Consider the following 19519-nt stretch of genomic DNA (forward strand, 5'->3'; position numbering starts at 1 on the left):
ATCCAGATTCCTCTCCATTTCCCCACATACACCACCCAGACCATTCCTGCAGGCCCCATACAATTTAGATCATTTATTTTCCTTCACCTTTGTTGTCACAGTACCCAATGATACCATTACTCTCTCCCCAGAGATTTTCTGATATTGTCCTCTCTCTGCTCTCTTAAGTCCGTGGGATGTAGACTTGAGGGGTGTGTTGGACAAGTGCTTCAACCATCCACTGCCAGACTTGGCTGGCCTATTATAAACAAGACGTGGAGATGCCAGCATTAGACTGTGGTAAACACAGTAAGAAATCTCACAACACCAGGTTAAAATCCAACAGGTTTATTTGGTAGCTCAAGCCACTAGCTTTCAGAGCGCTGCTCCTTCATCAGGAAGTGAGTACTGTTCACAAACAGGGCATATAACGACACAAACTCAATTTACAAAATAATGGTTGGAATGCAAGTCTTTACAGATAATCAAGTCTTAAAAAGGTACAGGCAATGTGAATGGGGAGAGGGTTAAGCACAGGTTGAAGAGATGTGTATTGTCTCCAGCCGGGAAAATTAGTGAGATTTTGCAAGTCCAGACACATCATGTGACATGAACCCACGATTCCAGTCACGATTCTGCTCAGCAACTCTGTGCAGAGTTGCTTTAATCTGTGCTTAACCCTCTCTCCACTCACACTATCTGTTTCTTTAAGACTTGATTACCTGTAAAGACTAGCATTCCAACCATTATTTTGTAAATTGAGTTTGTCTCTTTATACGCCCTGTTTGTGAACAGAACTCCCACTCATCTGATGAAAGAGCAGCGCTCCGAAAGTTAGTGACTTGTGCTACCAAATAAACCTGTTGGACTTTGACCTGGTGCTGAGAGACTTCTTACTATTTTAAACAATTCAGTTCTGCACTCGTATGTTAACACTGTTCACTATTTCAAGATCACTTGTGAATGCAAAGAAAACCCCAAAAGATCTTCTCTAAAACCTCTTCTGTCCCCATCAACAAGTGTGAGGAGCTCTTGGACTTCTGTGTCACTAAGATCATCTGATTAGCTGTCTGTCACTCTCCTCCCTTCCACTAACCCAGTTGGACAAATATGGCTAATTCAACACAATGTTGATATCACCCAAAACTCTGCTAATCCTACAGTAAGCCCCGTTCAAGTTCCTGCACTAATGGAACTTCATTGACATCCAGTTATACGATCTCTTGATTTTAAAATTCTCATCCTAGCTTTCAAATCCATTCCTAGACTCACCCCTTGATATTTATGTTCTCCTGTCACCTTCAATCCTCTTAAGATAGTGTAAGTTCTTCTCATCCTACAATCAGAGGCATCTACTCGCTGCCAATTTGAAACATCCCCGAACAGTAACAAGGTGGCAACATCTTCAGTTCCCTAAACTCTGGAATATCCTTGCTGCCTCTCTAACTCGTTTTCTTTCTCTAAGACACTCCTTAAAACCTAAATCTTTGACCAAGCATTTGGTCACCTGACCAAATAACTCCTTATGTCACTCACCATCATATTTTATATTATAATACTCCTATGAAGCACTTTGGGACATTTTACTATGCTAAATTTGCTTTACAAGTGGTTGCTGCTTCTTCGAGAGTTACAACAATATAGAAAGATATCCAAATGTATAACTTAAGCATTCAAATATATAAACAATGCACTGGAACATTTCAAAAACAACTTAGCAATGTTTTTCACAGTGCTCCCATTACTACACATAGTATAACTTGTGTAACTGACACTACTGGAAATTTGCATTCAAATTCTTCATCTCGTGCACTCAGAAGTAGTTAATTTTTTGCATTTCCGCACGGTCTGTCACTCACTCTCCACACTAGATTTGACATCATATAAATTTGCAGATCTTAGTATTGACATCTTGAAATAAAATTGCTGGCCAGAGTGAGTGGTGGAACATGACCACTTGACGCATTCAACTTTATTTTCAAATGTGGTAATGTTTCCATATCAGAATTTCATTTATGCACGAGTGTTATCTTAATTTGTGACTGCTATTGGACAATGTTTTCTAAAACAGGTTTTGGAATATAAAGAATGAACAATTCTTTCAATGCACACAATTCTGTAAAATCCAGCTAAGTTAGAAAAGTTTCATACACAAACTTCATTATCTGCAAATTCTGATACACAATATAATAATTGCTTTTAGAAAAATATCAATCTTTTAAAAACTTGTTTTACAAAACAATGAATACCAAAATTAATAACACTTAGGAATCTGCAATGATAGGGCTCAATATTTAAAATTTGGAACTTTTTGGCATTAAAAGAAAATCAGATAAACCATCAGTAATTTTAGCAGTTTGAAGTAATACCGTCATTTCACATAGAAAAACAAATTCTAGGAAAGCACAATATTTTTAACTACACAATGTCATAGACTTTCCTAAATGTACAAAGAAAATTTATTTTCCTCGATAATGCAGATTAAAATTACAGTTGAAGACATCAGGGACTTATTTCAGTTTGGAGAAATAAAGAACATGATCAGGAAAGTATATCCCCCACCCTAAGACATTTTCATGTTAGATAAATGCATGCACCAAATAATTAAAAAGGCAATAATGTGATATTTTAACACTTGTTACCAACTTTGTGGCAACCCACCCTTGTAATCACACTTCCTGTAAACTTGAGCATGAAGACAAATTTTAAAGTGCAAACTATTTACAGATTACCTGGTGTAAATAAATGCACACCCTTGTCCCAATAAAAGTGGTTATACAACTAACCAACCATATTAGTGGTAGAGTTTTTTGTTGTTAATTACTAGAGCAGTCTGCGCAATTGCACATCAAGTGTTTATCTGCAATTGTAAGTCTTCAAAACAAAAATCCGTACTCCTCCAACTTCTTCAGTAGGAGCACTACCAACCAAACATGTACTCCATTGCTTTGGAAACAAGGCTGTCATCTTTTCTAGGGGTCTGCCTGTCTGAAACCACCTAGACAAAGAAAAGGAAAGTAATGTTAAATTTAGCTCAAACTACACATCAAAAAAACGACTAACATCCAGTTTTTCCCACATGTACCTGATAATCACTGCTAGAAGCTTTGAATGCTGCAGCCAGGGGCCTCATCGTAGTTGTTCTTGGCGTACTTGGTGACTGTATAGGTGTACCCACTGTGTTGATGGGAGGAGTGAAGGCAGAAAAGAGTGTTCCATAACCTCTATCAGCTGTCTCCATAACACTCTGCATAACAAATAAAAACTTAATAATTGTCACCATCTTCTATCTTCGTTTCTGTCTGTATCTTCAGAATTCAACCACGAAAATGTAGGCAAATTACATTTTTCCACCCTACTGTCCGAATACCATGAGGTGGTTAGGAAATTTGACTAGCTTCTTGCTGGCAAGGAATGGGCTGGGAACGGATGCATTAAAATATTTGTCCTGTCAAAAATCTCAAACATTCAAGAGCTTCAAGGAGGTGGATTTTAATTTTTCCTTCTTTACCCCTTCTTCACCTGAAGAATTTAATTTAATGGTGAACAATACTGACAACAGGGAAACTAGGAAGCTCCCAAACTCAAGTAATACGAACCACTCTAAGCTCCTGATTACTTTAATTATATTGTGAGAACAACTTCAAAGCTAATCAGCACCTTTCCATAGATGAATGCATAGTCAAGAATATTTTTTGTGTAATTCCCAAATGTTTTCTGAGTTCCATTTTAGTTGGCAACAAGACATTTCATAATCCAACAACATCTGTATTTATATAGAGCCTGTAATATAAATCCTCCCAAAACACTTCATAGGAGAGCTATCAAGCAAAATTTGACATCAAAACTGGCCAAAGATATACACATTCAATGCACTAGCAACGTTTTCCCCCAAGTTTCTATATCTTGGGTTTCATCAATAAACTGTTTGACAACAAGCATGACTTCAGCTTAAATTTTCAGAATTGAAATCAGGACCACCAACATCACTAACCCACCTTGTCGATACATGGCTTCACTCCAACCATGATAGCTTCTCCAAAAATCTTGCCATCTTTACTCAAAGCTTTCCTGGCCTGTAGTTTAGACTGATATTGAATATGCATCCAATTTCCATTGTTTGACATCTGTACGATGTTCCAGCAAAGAGAAAAAAATCAAGATTAAATATAAAACTACTTTTAAAAAATGGAAAAAGAGCTATAAAGTTCTTTCAGTTTTTGTTTAAACAGCTTAACTGTAGATTACCTTAGATTGGCAAAAATCCAATAAGTCGGAAGCATACTTGGCAAATTTAAAAATTTTATGAACAAAAACATATGAAAGTAACACTGTCAAATTGTACACTGAACAGGATAACTGTTCCATTATATACACAGGACAAAGGGTTTATCATATTTTATATCTTAATAAAAATTGGGCTCCAGTTTCAAAAAGTCTTACATTTGCAATACTTGAAGCACCTGAGCTGCATACTGTGCTACAGATACAATATTTTTGTTTAAACTGAACATAATCAAATGCTTTGATTCTCTTGTTTCTATCATCGAATCGAAACATATAATCTTTCATTTCCGGATCGCAGCATTGTAACTGTTTAATATAATGGGGGAAGACTATTTTGGTGAATGGTGGGACTTGGAGAGGGAGGAAAGGGGAAGCACAGTATGAACAGAAAAGAATAACAGTAGTCTGTATAGTACACCTTAGCAAAGGAGCTAAAGCTCTGATCTAGAAAATATTCAACTGAATGCACTGCATGAATGTTTTATTTTTGAAGGGAGGAAAAGATGATAGTGAGGCACAGGAGGGTGAAGGGCACTTTGTAATAATGCGAAAAGACAACCACACTGGAGAGAAAGCACAAACAGTTGATTTATTTCCAGATATCCATAAAAATGCAGAATTTGACAGCCTCGCAAAGGAAATAAAAAGGCCTTTTCCCACAAGTATCAAACATAAAATTACTCAGCAACAGAAAGATTAAACGTTTTAGTATTTTACAACTAATTTATAATGACTACAATATAATTAAATTATATATATTTTGGCTTCAGTCAGAGACAGAATTAGCTTCAGCACTTAATTTAATTAACTCAAGGAAATTACTTTTTTTGCTGACATCAGCAGCTCTTTGGCTTTCTGCTGTCATCGTCACAGGAAAAAACACATTGTTTGCCAATATGGGGCACTGAGCAGTACATTTAGCTTTCACAGCAAAGCTCTTTAAAGTGACTCTGGAAAATGCACAAACATTTGCTGAATTTTCCAACGGTTAATATGTCAATAGCTTCAACCTGGGTCATGTGAATAAAACAGTGTAGCAATCCATTGCAATTAAGCTCACGTTATGTTCTTTTCATTTAACAAGGGCATCAATTTATTAACTGAATCCACAAGAAAAGTTTTCCAAATATGAATCCAGTTTCTATTTAGGAATATTGCCAAAAATACATCCACACGTTAAATTGCTCACGAATGTGCATCTGTGTGTAGGGGGTGGGAGAGGTGAGAGGCTGCTTGGAGTCTTGTCATCAGGGAGTTTAGCTGCTAATTACACCAGTTCATAAAATAACATTTCTACTGAGTGCTCTAAAACACAGATCAAATCCATAGAACATTACAGTGTAGAAGAAGCCAACTGCCCTAAATGAATATGCACCAACTCTCTGAAAGAGCACCTTACCCAGTTCCACTCCCAACAAACCCCTGCCCCATATCTGTAACCACACACATTTATCATCCACCTTACCTACATCTTTGGCCTGTGGGAGGAATCCTGAGCAGCCAGAAAAAAACCACACAGACACAAGGAGAACATGCAAACTCCACAAAGACAGTCACTGAAGGCCAGAACTGACCCTGGGTCCCTGGTGCTGAGACAGCAGTGCTAACCACTGTGCAGCCCTGTTTCCATACACTATAATGCTCATCTATAATACACAAACTTCAGTAATTATATACTGAATGCCACTGTACTTGATTATTGTGGTTTTGCTTTTACTGGCAGCAGGAATCGGGTAAACTTCAGGTGTTAAAATGGGGTGACATTGGAAAACAGTTTGGAAGCACTGGACTAGTGGACACCAATTAAACTAATATCTTTTAAGTAAATTATCATTTTTTATTATGTTGGTTAATGGGTATATATTTGATTACACAAATAAATTTGGCAGAAACTTGAACCATAACTTTACTTCAGAAAATCAGTACTATTGCATCCAGTTTGCTGATTGTATCCAAGGTGAAAACTCTATTTCACTATGTTTCAGAATCAAGAGCTCCTAGAGTTCATAGAAAAGCTCATTCATTTTACACTAAAGAAATTTGCCAATAACATTTAAGCAATAAATAGGGAAAATACAGCAATAAACGTACAGAAATTGGAAAGCTTAAATCGGTTCGCAGAACCTTACCACATGCTTTAAAATGTTTCCATATTGTGCAAACTGCAGGAGGATGTACGAAGCAGATGCTGGTGGAAACCTGCAATGAGATTTTACTTGGCTTAATTAATCTTATTCCCAATGTCAGTAGCCCAATCCATCACGCGAACCAGCCACTCTCCATTGACTACGTCTACACTTCCCACTGCCTCGAAAAAGCAGCATTATCAAGGACTCAATGCACTCCGGACACACTCTTCTACCTTCTGCCATTTGGAAAAAGATGCAAAGATCTGAGAACACATACCAATCAACTCAAGAATAGCTTCTTCTCTACTGTCAAACTTTTGAGCGGTCCTGCCATATATTAAGCTGATCTTTCTCTACACTCTATCTGCGATTTCAGTGCTTTATTCTGCACACTCTCCTTTCCTTCTTCTCTGTGTGCACTATGAACAGTATCTTTTGTCTGTACAGCGCAAGAACCAACAATCCTCACTGTATCCTAATATATGTGACAGTACTAAATCAAAATTATCAGACTGGAAGTCTAGAGCCACAAATTCAGGCACTAGCAATGATGAAGTACTTGTAGGAGCAGGAAACAACTTCCAGCCACTAGAATGTGTCTTTTCTAAAAAAAACAGATTTTCTTTAAGTCATATATACTACACCCGGACAGGTTTCCCACACCGCATCAAGCAAGCTGCTCAGTCTCCACCTGACATCCCTCAACAGCAATGCAAAGACTGGATAGTCGTTCGTGAAAGAAAGATTACGTAGCCTACTACTATCACAGCACGATCTTTGGTTGCACTGACTTAATGACATTTCTGAAAGGACCAAATATTTCTTTCTTACCAATCTGCTATTTAACAATGAATTTATTCATTGCAAAGCATATACCTACAGGCCAGATTAAATTTTCAAATTCCAAGTTAGAACATTGCTGAATTATAACTCTCAAGTTTAAATGGATAAATCCTTGGTGAAAAATAAGGGTCAGAATGATTCTCTCAAAACAATATAATCAAAAAGCTGCAACTTAACACACAGATAAAAACCTAATTTTGTTACAGTAACTTAGATATCAAAAAATCTTTCACTTCTTTCACAGAGTAAACCAGAGGACTGAAAATGCCTGATGTCAATGCAATTGGGTCTGATCAGAAACCTAGGCTTTCAACCTTAACTTCCCAATTCAAAATATTGCCACCATGGAAGCCATGAGACTATTGAGATTTAAGGAGTCAATGTAACCTGGCACATACTCGGTAACATTAACTGACAAAAGGAAAACTTCATGTGAAAAAGCAAGTCGCCACAAACTGAAGCCCATAGGAGAAAAAGGTTTAGCATGGATGCAAAAACAAGCTAAGGGATAGAGTTGTTTTGAATGGATGTTTTTAGACTGGACAGATATACAGTGTGACAATAATGTGTTATTAATATACGTTATGTTTAGGGGGACTTTATGATTACATTCAGTTCTTTTTCTGAAAGAGAGTTGGTTTGTCTGGAAGAAATGCAGCAAACGCTGAGAAAGCTGCATAATTAAATTTTAGCTAGGGACGTGTTACTGAGTTACTGCACTTAAGTTCTCCTGGGATTTCGGGTTAGGCAATGGGAGGAGCTAGGCTTGTAGAAGAAAAAGTACAGTAGCTGGAGACAGCTATCTGAAGGTAAAAGCCTGCAATGAGCTCGCTCTCTCTTCAAAATCTCTCTGGAAATGTCAAAACGGTCAAAGGTTAAAACAAGTATGTCTGGACTTGCTATTTTTAAAGTGAGGATTAAGTCAAGAAGAAAAATATTGCTTAATTAGAACCAAATAGTGACAAGTTAGAAGAAATTTATTTTTCATGTTTCAAGATTGTTCAACAGTTAAGAGATCATCTGTTTCATTTTGTTAGAAATGAATAAGGCCTGTTTTAATAAAAATTCCCAGTTTGTTAGTGGAATCACTCCTGAGGTGAAATATCCTTTCCTCACATTTATGCCAAAATAAAAATTTGTTGATGTCTAATCTGGCTTCATAATATATCTTGAGTGTTCTGATCTGGCACCCTAATAATAACGGTTACCCAAGGATCGATACCAGGATCGCTACTGTTTATGATTATACGTTAATGATTTCAAGATATAGGGCACAATTTCAAAAGTTGCAGATAAAATGGCATTCAGGAGAAACAAACTGCAAGACAACACTGACAAGCAGATGGAATGAGTAAACACATAGAACATTACAGCACAATACAGACCCTTTGACCCTCATGTTACACCAACCTGTGAAACTAATCTAAAGCCTATCTAACCTACACTATTCCAATGTCATCCATATGTTTATCCATTGACCATTTAAATGCTCTTAATGTTGGTGAGTCCACTACTGTTGCAGGGAGGGCACTCCACGCCCTTACTACTCTCTGAATACAGAACCTCTCTCTGATCTGTCCCATATCTATCTCCCCTCAACTTAAAGCTATGTCTCCACATGGCACACAAAAGCATGAAGTGATTGGTAGGAAGGATGAGGAAAGTTAATAAAACTAAAATGACACAATTTGAAAGGTTACACAAGGATGGAGACACTGAGGGGGAAGCATGTTGCCCACAAATATTTGAAACTGACAGAAAAGGTTAACAAAGCCTCCATGACCCTAAACTTGTCTAAACTCAGAGGTTTATAATGTCAGGATGCTATTGCTAAACCTATATAAGACAAAATACTTCATAGAATCCCTACATGCAAGAGGCCACCATTTGGCCCACTGAATCTGCACCAACCACAATCCCATTCCATAACACTTCGTATTTACCCTGCTAGTCCTTCTGACACTAAGAGGCAATTTACCACAGCCAATCCATCTAACCCACAAATCTTTGGAATGCTGGGAAGGAATTAGTGTTTGAGGTTGAACACCACACTTTAGGAAGGAAATGAGAAGATAATTTTGCAACTGTGGAGATGGTGGCAGCAGTGAGGTCTGGGTGCTTTGAGATAGAACTGGATGACCACATATATGTGAGTACAATTGCTGTACTTGTGAATGATGTGATCAATGAACAATATGTAAATGAGAAGTAAGAGGGAATCTCTTCTGTGCTGGAACAGGAAGAGAAGCCATTGCAAGCAATACTCTAGCTGAGGTTAGACAGATGAGAACAAAGCCACTGAGTCAGACGAGTTACGCTGTAAATGGCAAGGAGGGACAGTTTATTTTTTAATCATACTAAAGGACAGCGAGGAGGGATAGTTTATTTTAAATGACAAGTTATTTTTGACTAATCAGACGGATTCAAACTAGGAGCTCCATGAAGAGGAGCGCATTTTGAGAGGTCACAATGCATTCACAGATGTGAGTAAGTGAACTTGCTGATGGGCTGGTAGTTTTCAAAGACAGTGGGGTAAAGGGCTTTTTTTTAAAGAAAGAGAGGGATGGTGATGGAAGATTTAATGGAATGGGATACAAAATTTGAAGAGAAAGAACGATTATTTTGCTGGGCCAAATGACAACACTTCTAGCCTGTGGTATTCTTGAACAGAAATATGCTGCACAATTTTAAATGTCATTGAAAACAATGTAATCTTAGAAAACATAGCTGAAAAAGACATAGTACTACACAAATCGGCATTCCTTGCAAATCAGATTAATTGCTGTCAATGCTATGCAAACATTGCAATTCACTGAATATATGTTGTGAGACCAAAAAATAATTTTTAAATATACTGGCTAGAAACCCCTAATTGATTTTAAATCAAAAACGTGAAAGATGGTCAATCTCTATACAATTTACATTCCAAAACACCTGAAAGAGATAACCAAACCAATTCTTCCTGATGCATCTGTGCAGATTGAAGTTGTATATCTTTCCTGTCCCATTAGCAAAGCATCCAGACAATCACCTGGGTGTTCAACAGGGTAGATTCAAAGCATTAGACAAAATCACATGGACAATGGGATGCTGGCTGAAAGGGGAATTCCCAAGCGTGATCTAATCACGTTACAACTGGAATAATTGACCATGACCATATTTGGATTACTGAACAATTGGAGGGAGGGTCATATGACAAAGCAGCTATCCTGTTGAAGAAATTTTTTTCTGCAGACCGTAAACAACTGAAATGCTAAAGTAGATACCCTTTTCTCTTTATTCAACTTACAAGTTTTGAACCCTCTGCTAATTTTGACTACCCTGACTCCACATAGAATTTTACAAAGAAATCAACCCCACAGCTACCTTCAGAACAGATAAATCATTTGTCTACATCTTTAAATTACCTTGACACTGACCCAGAAGGACCATGAGTTCAGCCTGAAGCAAACTAAGCCACTGATGTTCAAGAACCATAACCTTTTAGCTTTACTGGATTTTAAACTACTTGACCAATCCTCCCAATCTGTGATCTATTGCGTGTGTGTGCTTGCCGCATGCAAGTCAGACGGTTTTTATATTTTTAAGGTTATGCGAAACAATTTTTTTTCTTTTCCAAAAAAGAAAGCCCATGTGCCTTTTATAGTAACATCATGCAAACAGTTAAACACTCATTGATTTGGAAAGCATAATGTTTATATCCTATATCATAAGAGGGCCCATTATGGTCAAATCAGAACTGGGAAAAGAGGGAATCCATCCGACAACTCCTCACTCAGTTGTAACATATACATTAAGCTTTTTATACATGTATAGAGAAACAGTCTACAATTCTAGGAGAGAATACAAATCTTACAAACCCAAAAACGGTAATCCAAGTGTCATCTAAACGATCATCTGATGTCAGAGATTCTCCTTGCGTGTAGAAAGGATCCGCTTGTGCAGGAGAAAGAGTGGCCTTTCTGTGTTGGCCAATAGTGGTGGGACTATACACACAAGGACCTACAGTAGAAAGGGAATGTTTACTATTAAACGCTACAGAAGTAATTTTATCACACTCCTGTTTGAAACGTGAATTGTAAATACCCAAATTTAAAATGAACGCATTTCTCTTTTATTCAGCAATTAAGGAAATTAAGCTTTATGGAATTAACTATCACACCTGTCATCTTAAAGCACAAGGACCACTGGAAAATTCTAAAGTAAAAGGATTTTGGACTCAAGCTGTGTGAAAGAAACCAGTTATCCTCAACAAATTTTCAAGTCTTAGATTCTTGCACATCGTGTTACTCCATTCAGAAATGACTTTAAGACAACTACCTCACCATTATGACGGGAGATGTTGCAAATTAATATTAGGTTCTAAAGTATAACTTGGTAAACATAATCATTAGATTTGTTATTTTAACATTTTACAACAACCAATCAACATACACGCAATCTAGAGGACATTTAATGAGGAGATACCATGTCACGAGTAGCAGTGATATGAAACATCAGGTTGCAAGTCACCTGAGAGATTTGCAATAATATAGCCAATATTAACATTGGATCTGTTATAACGTAACCAATAGTAACATGGTGTGAGGGTCAGCTGGCCAGGTATACAATGTAACAATAACAATTATGTGGTGGTCAGCTGACCAGTATAAATAAGCAGTGGTTGGGAATTGTAGGGATGCCTGTATAGCCTCAAATGTTGGAGTAATGAAGTTTATGTATTAAACCTTTTTCTTAGATTTACTTTCTGAATTTCTTTTTATTGCTTGCAACTGAAGTACTCCTTCTGCTGGATGAACATTTATAACCTCAAACATCTACTGGCATTAACAGAGATATCTATTTCCAAGACCACATTCACACAGCAGCCTTTTACAAGTCTCCTGGTCCCACAAGTATTACCCTCATCCAGGGGAGTTGCTTTGATTAACTTTTGAGTTTGTTAAAGAAATTGAGAGGTCTTAGATTTGCCAAAGCCTTTTCAACTGAGTGTTTTGGGAAGAGACTCATGGCTTAAGGGTAAGTTAGCAGAGGAGTCGTCTCAGACTGGATGTTCATTTTGCATCCAGCAGAAAAAGGCCATCCATTATTAAGGAATATGGCAGCAGAGCACTGAAGGGTTAAACTGTTGCAAGGATCTTCTTAGGAGCCAAAGATTTGCAGTCTTCATTAAATTTAAGTTATTCATTAAGAATGTAAATACCTCAGTGAAGAACTACACTTGACAGCAAACATACCTGATCCAGGTGTTAATAAGTTAGTTCCAGAAAGAGGAGTTTGAACTTTTGAAACATTTACCTGCAATTTTAAAAAAGTCCAAAAAGAAATTATCTGAAATAATCTTGTATTTAATTCACAGGCAATCATGATTCACATTTCTGGCAATTTTTAATGTAGAACTACACAGTGCAGTGGCAGGGAAAAAAAGACAAGAAATAAAGTGGAGTAGTTCCTTGCAACATCCAGGTACATCATAACATTTGGAAAATCACGCTGTCAGAGATTTAGAAGCAAGGTGCACATGCACCCAGCCACATTTAATATATGACAAAAAAGTAGTTTCTTCCTTTGCTGAAATTTTAAGAGTAGATTTGTAACCTTAAAGTCATTATAAAAGCACAGCAAAAGGGCATTCAAAAGTACTGATGAAAGCAGAATGACAGGCAGCACCGTGGCACAACAGTTACCACTGCTGCCTCACAGCACTGGGGACCCAAGTTAAATTCTAGCCTCAGGTCACTGTCTGTGTGGAGTTTGCACATTTTCCCCTTGTCGATGTGGATTTCCTTCAAGTGCTCCGGTTTCCTCCCACAGTCCAAAGATGTGTGGGTTAGATTGATTGGTCATGCTAAATTGATCCTAGTGTCAGGGGGCATTAGCTACGGTAAATGAGAGCTACAGGAATAGAGTCTGGGTGGGATTGTGTTCAGTACAGACTTGATGGACCAAATGGCCTCCTTCTGAACTGCAGCATTCTATGATGACTGAAAAGTACACACCTTTCAGACATTGCAACATTATCAATTGCAGAATTGTTCCAATATCTTTCTAACTGTAGCCAAAAAAATTATTTGCAATGCTTTCATTCTCAACCCCTCACCATTACCTGACAAACTGCACTTTCTGGCCAATGACTATATTCACTTCATCAGAAACCCTGCTGCTCGTACTCTGAATTGCACCCAATCCTATTCATCCATCACTTTTGTGCTCATTAACTTATACCGGTTCCCAGTTAAGCAATGCCATTTTAAAATTCTCATCCTGGTTTTCAAGTTCCTGCATATTTCTTCCAGCCCCATAATCCTCCAAGATATCATCATTCATCTAATACTGGTCAGCTTAAGCATCTTCAGTTCTAATCCTCCCCTAATAGTGATCATACCTTTAGCAGGTTGGGCCTGCCAGTTGTTCCACTTTGCTTTCTTCCTTTAAGAGGCTCCTTTAAACCCTACCTCTGACCAAGCTTTTCTGAAATGTTCCCTTAATAAACTAAATTGCAGTGCACAGCCAGTTTTTCCAGCGTGCAGACCCTATAAATTTTACGCAGCCACATCAAGAAGCAAGACCCGTGCAGCATCTTCCAGGCTGCTAGAGTTTAATGGGAACATTAGCCATCTGTCCTTAAGTGGCTCACTGTCAAATTTCACTTTACAGGGCTCCTGTGAAATACCCTGCTCTCTAAACACCCTGGAAGATACAGTCATATTCAACACAAGGAGTGCAGAAATACTTTGCCCAGAAAAACCACCCTTGCATTGTATCTAGCCTCTTACCAGCTGTCGTGAACTTAAGGGTGAAAGTCCAGCTCTTGAGCTTCCCAAATCATCATATAAGCTACGAACTGGTGGTGCGCCACACTTATCCTTTGGAGTGGGTACAACTGGTTGGGGAGGAGTGCCTCCTGAATGGAGAGAAAAAACGTGAGATGATGTTTTTCATTTACCAGAAATCTTTGTTATTGCATATTTAATAAATTTAATATAAATTTGAGCAACTTAAGAATAAAGCCAACTGGAAAATAAAACTTGAAATTATATTACCATATCCAACACCACTGCCCAAAACCTGTTGAAGCTACAGGTTTCAAAACCCCAAACGTTTAATGGAACATTTATATTATTTCAAAACATAGATCCAATCATTACTACTTAGCTGTTCTCATTGTTAATGCCAGATTGAAAATTTTGTGGATCATAGCTCAGTGCCTAAGCAAAATCTTATACAACCCTATGATAGCATGTAATTTGAAATACTGCTTTTGTTCAACAGAGCACCTTACAATAATAACTGAATACAATAAGTTTTTTTTTTAAATTTATTCGTGGGACATGGCTGGCCAGCATTTATTGCCCATCCCTAGTTGAGCGAGAGCAGTTGAGAGTCAACTACATTGCTGTCTCTGGAGTCACATGTAAACCAGACAAGGACAGCAAATTTCCTTCCCTAATGGATGTCAGTGAACCACATGGGCTTTCCAGGCAATCGACAATGGTTTCATGGTCATCAGTAGATTCGTACCTGAATTCGAACCTGGGTCCCCAGGACATAAGCTGAGTTTCTGAATTAATAGTTTAGCGATAATACCACTGGTAAATTATTTTTTATTATTTTGCACATTAGTCAACTAAATACCTGTTAAACATGAATCTACCCACATGGTATGTATTAAATAAAATCTAAAAGTAAACGTTCCAAATATGACTGAAAGGCTAAGACTCAAATGTCAACATCAATCCACTTACCTCCAAAGGGAGGTCGCACGTCTGCTATTCCTGCCAAAGTGCCACAAAAATTCCTTGGTTGAGGAGTTACAGGAGCTGGTAAATCTCCCATTAGGAAGCCAGGTAAAAATTGAGCACCAGCACCAGCACCTGGCTTAGGAGATGTTGGAGATCCCAATGCCATTGGTTCAGATCCTATAATTAAAAAAAAAATCACTCAAATGTGTGCGTTTGTGTACATATTTTATACATCTTAATTATGCATATCTTGAGACAGAAACTGATTCATAAGATACAATATAATGGAAAGATTTCAAGGAAAACGGAACGAAGAGAATGTCAATGTTGGATGGCTTGAAATTTGAAAGTAATTAATAGCAAATGTAAAGATTGGCACAGGTTAGAGAGGCATGGAAATATTACTATGTGCCACAGTCTTGCCTTCAGGCACAAAACACATGGTGAAATACTAGCATATACACACAACGTGACTAATTTTAAATGTTTGAATTTTGAGAGGGTTGGTTAAACAATTACATGAAACTGTCAGCCCTGTCCATGGCTATAGTGAAAACAGCAAATAAGGTACTTGGCAGTCTAAATGGACTGAAACCAAATCAGAAGTTGTAGATCAGTAAAAAGTATTATTGCCTATGATTCAAGTTATAAGAGGCAGCAATTTGATCGTTCACATGAATTCAAGTTGCAAGAAAATTGTGCTTGCTTTATTTCGAGATATCTACTGAAGTTAGAGCTGAAACAAATTGCAAAAACTGACATATTATTGGAGAGAGGGAAGGAGAGAGGGGAACAGCCAAAATGTTCAACTACTAAACAATATGTAAAAATAACCATAAGCAATGCCAAAGATAATCTTGAAAATTAGCAAAGAAATACAATTCTCCTGCAAGGCTAGCACAGAAGTGTTGAAAAAGTTGTTTATTCAGGTTGCTTCTATCAACATCTTCTCTTTCTCAGAATTTGTCACTTATTTGTCACTTAGAAGTTGTAAATGTGAAAACAAGAGTCTAATATGTGACTCCAAAGTGCAACTTAATTTTAAATAATTCAGCCCAAGAATCGAATTATAACTCCTTTCCTCCAGAATTCTGTGTAAGCATCAACTTAACATTGCATTCCCACATTTCCAGGAGCAGTGATTAGCTAATGACAGACATCAGCAGACGGCTGAATTCCACTTTTCATTTAGTCTAAAGCCAGTGCATCAGTGAATTAAACTGTTCAAACATAGTAAGCAACCCGTGGTGTCCATTGAAGTCCAAATACACCTATTAACCCCTACCAATAACTCAAAGGAAACTTCTATGTTGCAACCACATGTTCAACCCACTGACAATAATCAGGGCTATTTTTCGCCGACTGCATACTCCTTGCCCATTGCCCACTCTTGGTGTGCGGTGGGCCTAAAAGCATTCAATATTTGGTTTTATCTAAACTTGCGTAGGGTCTCAGACCTCAAAGCAGAGAGAAGGAGACGGGAAGAGAGAGCTTAGACCTCAATGCAGTGAGAGGGGAAAAGAGAGAAGGGGTGGCGCCGAGATGGGGGGGTGGTGGTGGTCAGACCTCAACGCAGGGAGGGCTCAGATCTTGGCATCGCCAGCCTGCTTTCGATTCAAATTCAGTGCGAGGAGCTGAACAGGAAGTGTTGGGTCCAGTTATCCACTCCGAGAAGTGCTTCCTCTTAATAGCTGTAGTCTTCCTTCAGGGGAAAAAAAAACTGACCTCTGCTTCAAGCTCAAATGTATCACACTGCAACATTTATTTTCCTGCACTTCACTCTGAGTTTAATTATTTCTGAGCTGGTTTTAGTCCCAGTCACTGTTGTTTGGCCTCTCTCTGTAAATGCCAGGCACACGGTGGGGGGGGGTTCACACAGGAACCAATCTTTACAAACAAGGACTCTTTCAGCTCCAGCCGCCTGCCGTCACACTGCCAGCTTATTAAATATTACAGAATTGCACCGTCCAGAGTCACAGCAGCTCCCAATTCACAGTAAACAACCCGCCACAATCTGCTCCCATGTTGATTCGGAAAAATTCCAACTCAGAGACCTGGAGCCGCGAGGCCCGAGCGCTAACGCTCACAGCGCGCGGCGCGTTTAAACCCGTTCCCCCCGGGGCTGACGGTTAGTGAAGGTGAATCCACTCTCCGGGCTGATGGTTAGTGAAGGTGAATCCACTCTCCGGGCTGACGGTTAGTGAAGGTGAATCCACTCTCCGGGCTGACGGTTAGTGAAGGTGAATCCACTCTCCGGGCTGACGGTTAGTGAAGGTGAATCCACTCTCCGGGCCCCGCGGCCTCCGCCCGACTGAGCCTGAGAAACAGTGAACCCGGCGGCCCGGGATGGCACCGCTCGGATCCCAGTGCGAGGCTGCGTGCTGGAGCCACCCCACCCCCACGCTCCTCCTCACCCTACCCCCACAACGCACGCACGCCCCTCCTCACCCTACCCCCCACCACACACACGCCCCGGTCCACCCCCAGACCACCACTCCCCCACATACACATCCCACCACTACCACCCCCCCCACCCCCACCCGGTCTTCATTCCCTCCACACAAAGCACCACATACAAGGCCCCCAACCCAAACGACCAATTCCACCCGCCACCAAACTACTACCCAACCCTCCCACCCCCAAAGCAAACACCAACACTCAACAACCCAAACACAGCACTCACAGCTCTAAACCATCCCAATCCCCAGATCCCAAACAACCCCTCACATCTGCTACACCCCCAACTCCATATCTCCAAACACCTTCAAACTCCTTCCAAACACCCCCAAAAGTTATTTGTGTGTCACAAGTAGGCTTACATTATCACAGCAATGAAGTTACTGTGGAAATCTCTTAGTCGTCACACTCTGGAGCCTGTTTGGGTACAGAGGGACAATTTAACATGGCCAATACACTTAACCAGCACGTCCTTCGGAGGGAACCAAAGCACCTGCAGCAAACCCACACAGACAAAGGGAGAACATGCGAACTCCACACAAACAGTAACCCAAGGCCAAGAATCAAACCCAAGTTCCTGGCACTGAGGCAGCAACGTTATCGTAGAATCCCTACAGTGTAGGGGGTCATTCAGTTCATTAAGTCTGCACCCACCAAACCCACCCAGGTCCTATCTCCATAACCCCACATATGTACCCTGCTAATCCCCCTAACACTAGGGTCAATTTAGCATAGCCAATCAACCTAACCCGCACATCTTTGGACTGCGGGTGTAAACCAGAGGAAACCCATGCAGACACAGGGAGAATGTGCAAACTCCCCACAGTGACAGTGCTAACCACTGTGCCACCCCTCCATACCCAACCCAACCAACCCCACACCTCCCAAACATTATCAAGCCCCCAAAACACAAACCTAACCAGCCCTCCCAAACACGTCCCCACATTCCAAACAGACCCCAACACCCTTTCCCAAAACCACATATCCCCCACTCACCCCACTCCCCCCCCCCAATACCCTACAAAAGCCACTCTCCAGAGAACCATCTCCGTTCCCGCCCGGCCAGAGTGGAACCTTACCTTGGAATTCCATGACAATGGGTTCAAGAACGTGGGCGACACATGGACCTGGAGCAGCTCCGTCCGTCCGCCCTACGCCGCCGGCTCCACAGCAGCAGACACCCTTTCCCAGTCCCGATTCCTGTAGCAGCGAGTCCTTCGTCACCCACCTCCAGGAACAGCAACTTCCCCACCCCTGGCACCGGCACCCGCACTCTGCACTTTCAAAAATGGCGGAAAATCTCCGATTGCGAGAGCGGAGCTGCAGGATGGGAACAGCGTCACTCACTTCACTCGGATGTATTTCCTTGCAGGGGTTGGGCTTGGGGAGACTGTCAGTGTCTGCTTCACTGACCTTGTAAGAAGACCGCCTTCTCAACTACCCGTTGCCTCCAGCCTTGGCTCACTGGAAAATATGCTTTTTTGCGTGGTTAATGTTTGAAGAGCAAAATCTGATGCCGTTAAATAGCAACTGTAAACATATCGGAAATATACGTGGCAGTATTTATAATCGAGTGGCAAAATTGAAAGGGGTTTAAATGCTGTTCAAATGATTTAGATTATGTGCTGAAGCGTGATGAGTATGGGACCATAACAAGTCATTAAATATTTAACAAAAATGAGCTATTTGACCAATAGAGTCAATCAACACTTTCAAAGAACAATCCAGTTTGTCCCACTCCCCACTTTGTCAACATCTTACATCTTTCTTCTTAAACTCTCTCCATTTTTAAAGGTTACTATTCAGTCATTCCAAATGTTAACCACTCATTGCAAAATAAATCTTTATGTCACCTCGGGTTCTTTTGCAAGTCACCATAAATCTCTGCTCTCTGCCTTGAGAATAGTTTAAATTCTGTGCCTACATCAAATCTCTCCTCAGCCTATAAGAATAACCCCTAATAATAATAGAATAATAGTGAGTCACTTGTATACTTTCTCCAAAGTGTGCTCACAGTTGGATGCAATGCTCCTGCTGAGCCTGAACTAGTTTTTAAACTATAGGTTCAGCATTAATTTCTGG

General features: G+C 39.7%; 1 protein-coding gene across 3 annotated transcripts; it reads right to left on the bottom strand.

Moving 5' to 3' along the window:
- Positions 1-1915: 1915 nt before the first annotated feature.
- nup35 (nucleoporin 35) lies at positions 1916-18776 on the bottom strand. 3 transcript variants are annotated; one of them, XM_080198859.1, is made up of 9 exons: positions 18517-18776; positions 14984-15157; positions 14015-14142; positions 12476-12536; positions 11099-11240; positions 6396-6465; positions 3978-4106; positions 3065-3226; positions 1916-2977 (listed from the first exon to the last, which is right to left on the bottom strand). In XM_080198859.1, the coding sequence occupies exons 1-9, from the start codon at positions 18527-18529 to the stop codon at positions 2900-2902; spliced, it is 957 nt and encodes a 318-aa protein (XP_080054985.1). In that variant the 5' UTR covers positions 18530-18776; the 3' UTR covers positions 1916-2899. The 3 variants fall into 3 exon arrangements, with proteins under 3 accessions (XP_080054985.1, XP_080054984.1, XP_080054983.1); XM_080198858.1 differs by lacking the exon at positions 18517-18776 and adding an exon at positions 17035-17342; XM_080198857.1 differs by lacking the exon at positions 18517-18776 and adding an exon at positions 16547-17342.
- Between the last annotated feature and the right edge of the window lie 743 nt (positions 18777-19519).

This window comes from Carcharhinus amblyrhynchos, chromosome 11, assembly GCF_965287045.1.
Source record: "Carcharhinus amblyrhynchos chromosome 11, sCarAmb.v2.hapA, whole genome shotgun sequence".
Taxonomy (NCBI): Eukaryota; Metazoa; Chordata; class Chondrichthyes; order Carcharhiniformes; family Carcharhinidae; genus Carcharhinus; species Carcharhinus amblyrhynchos.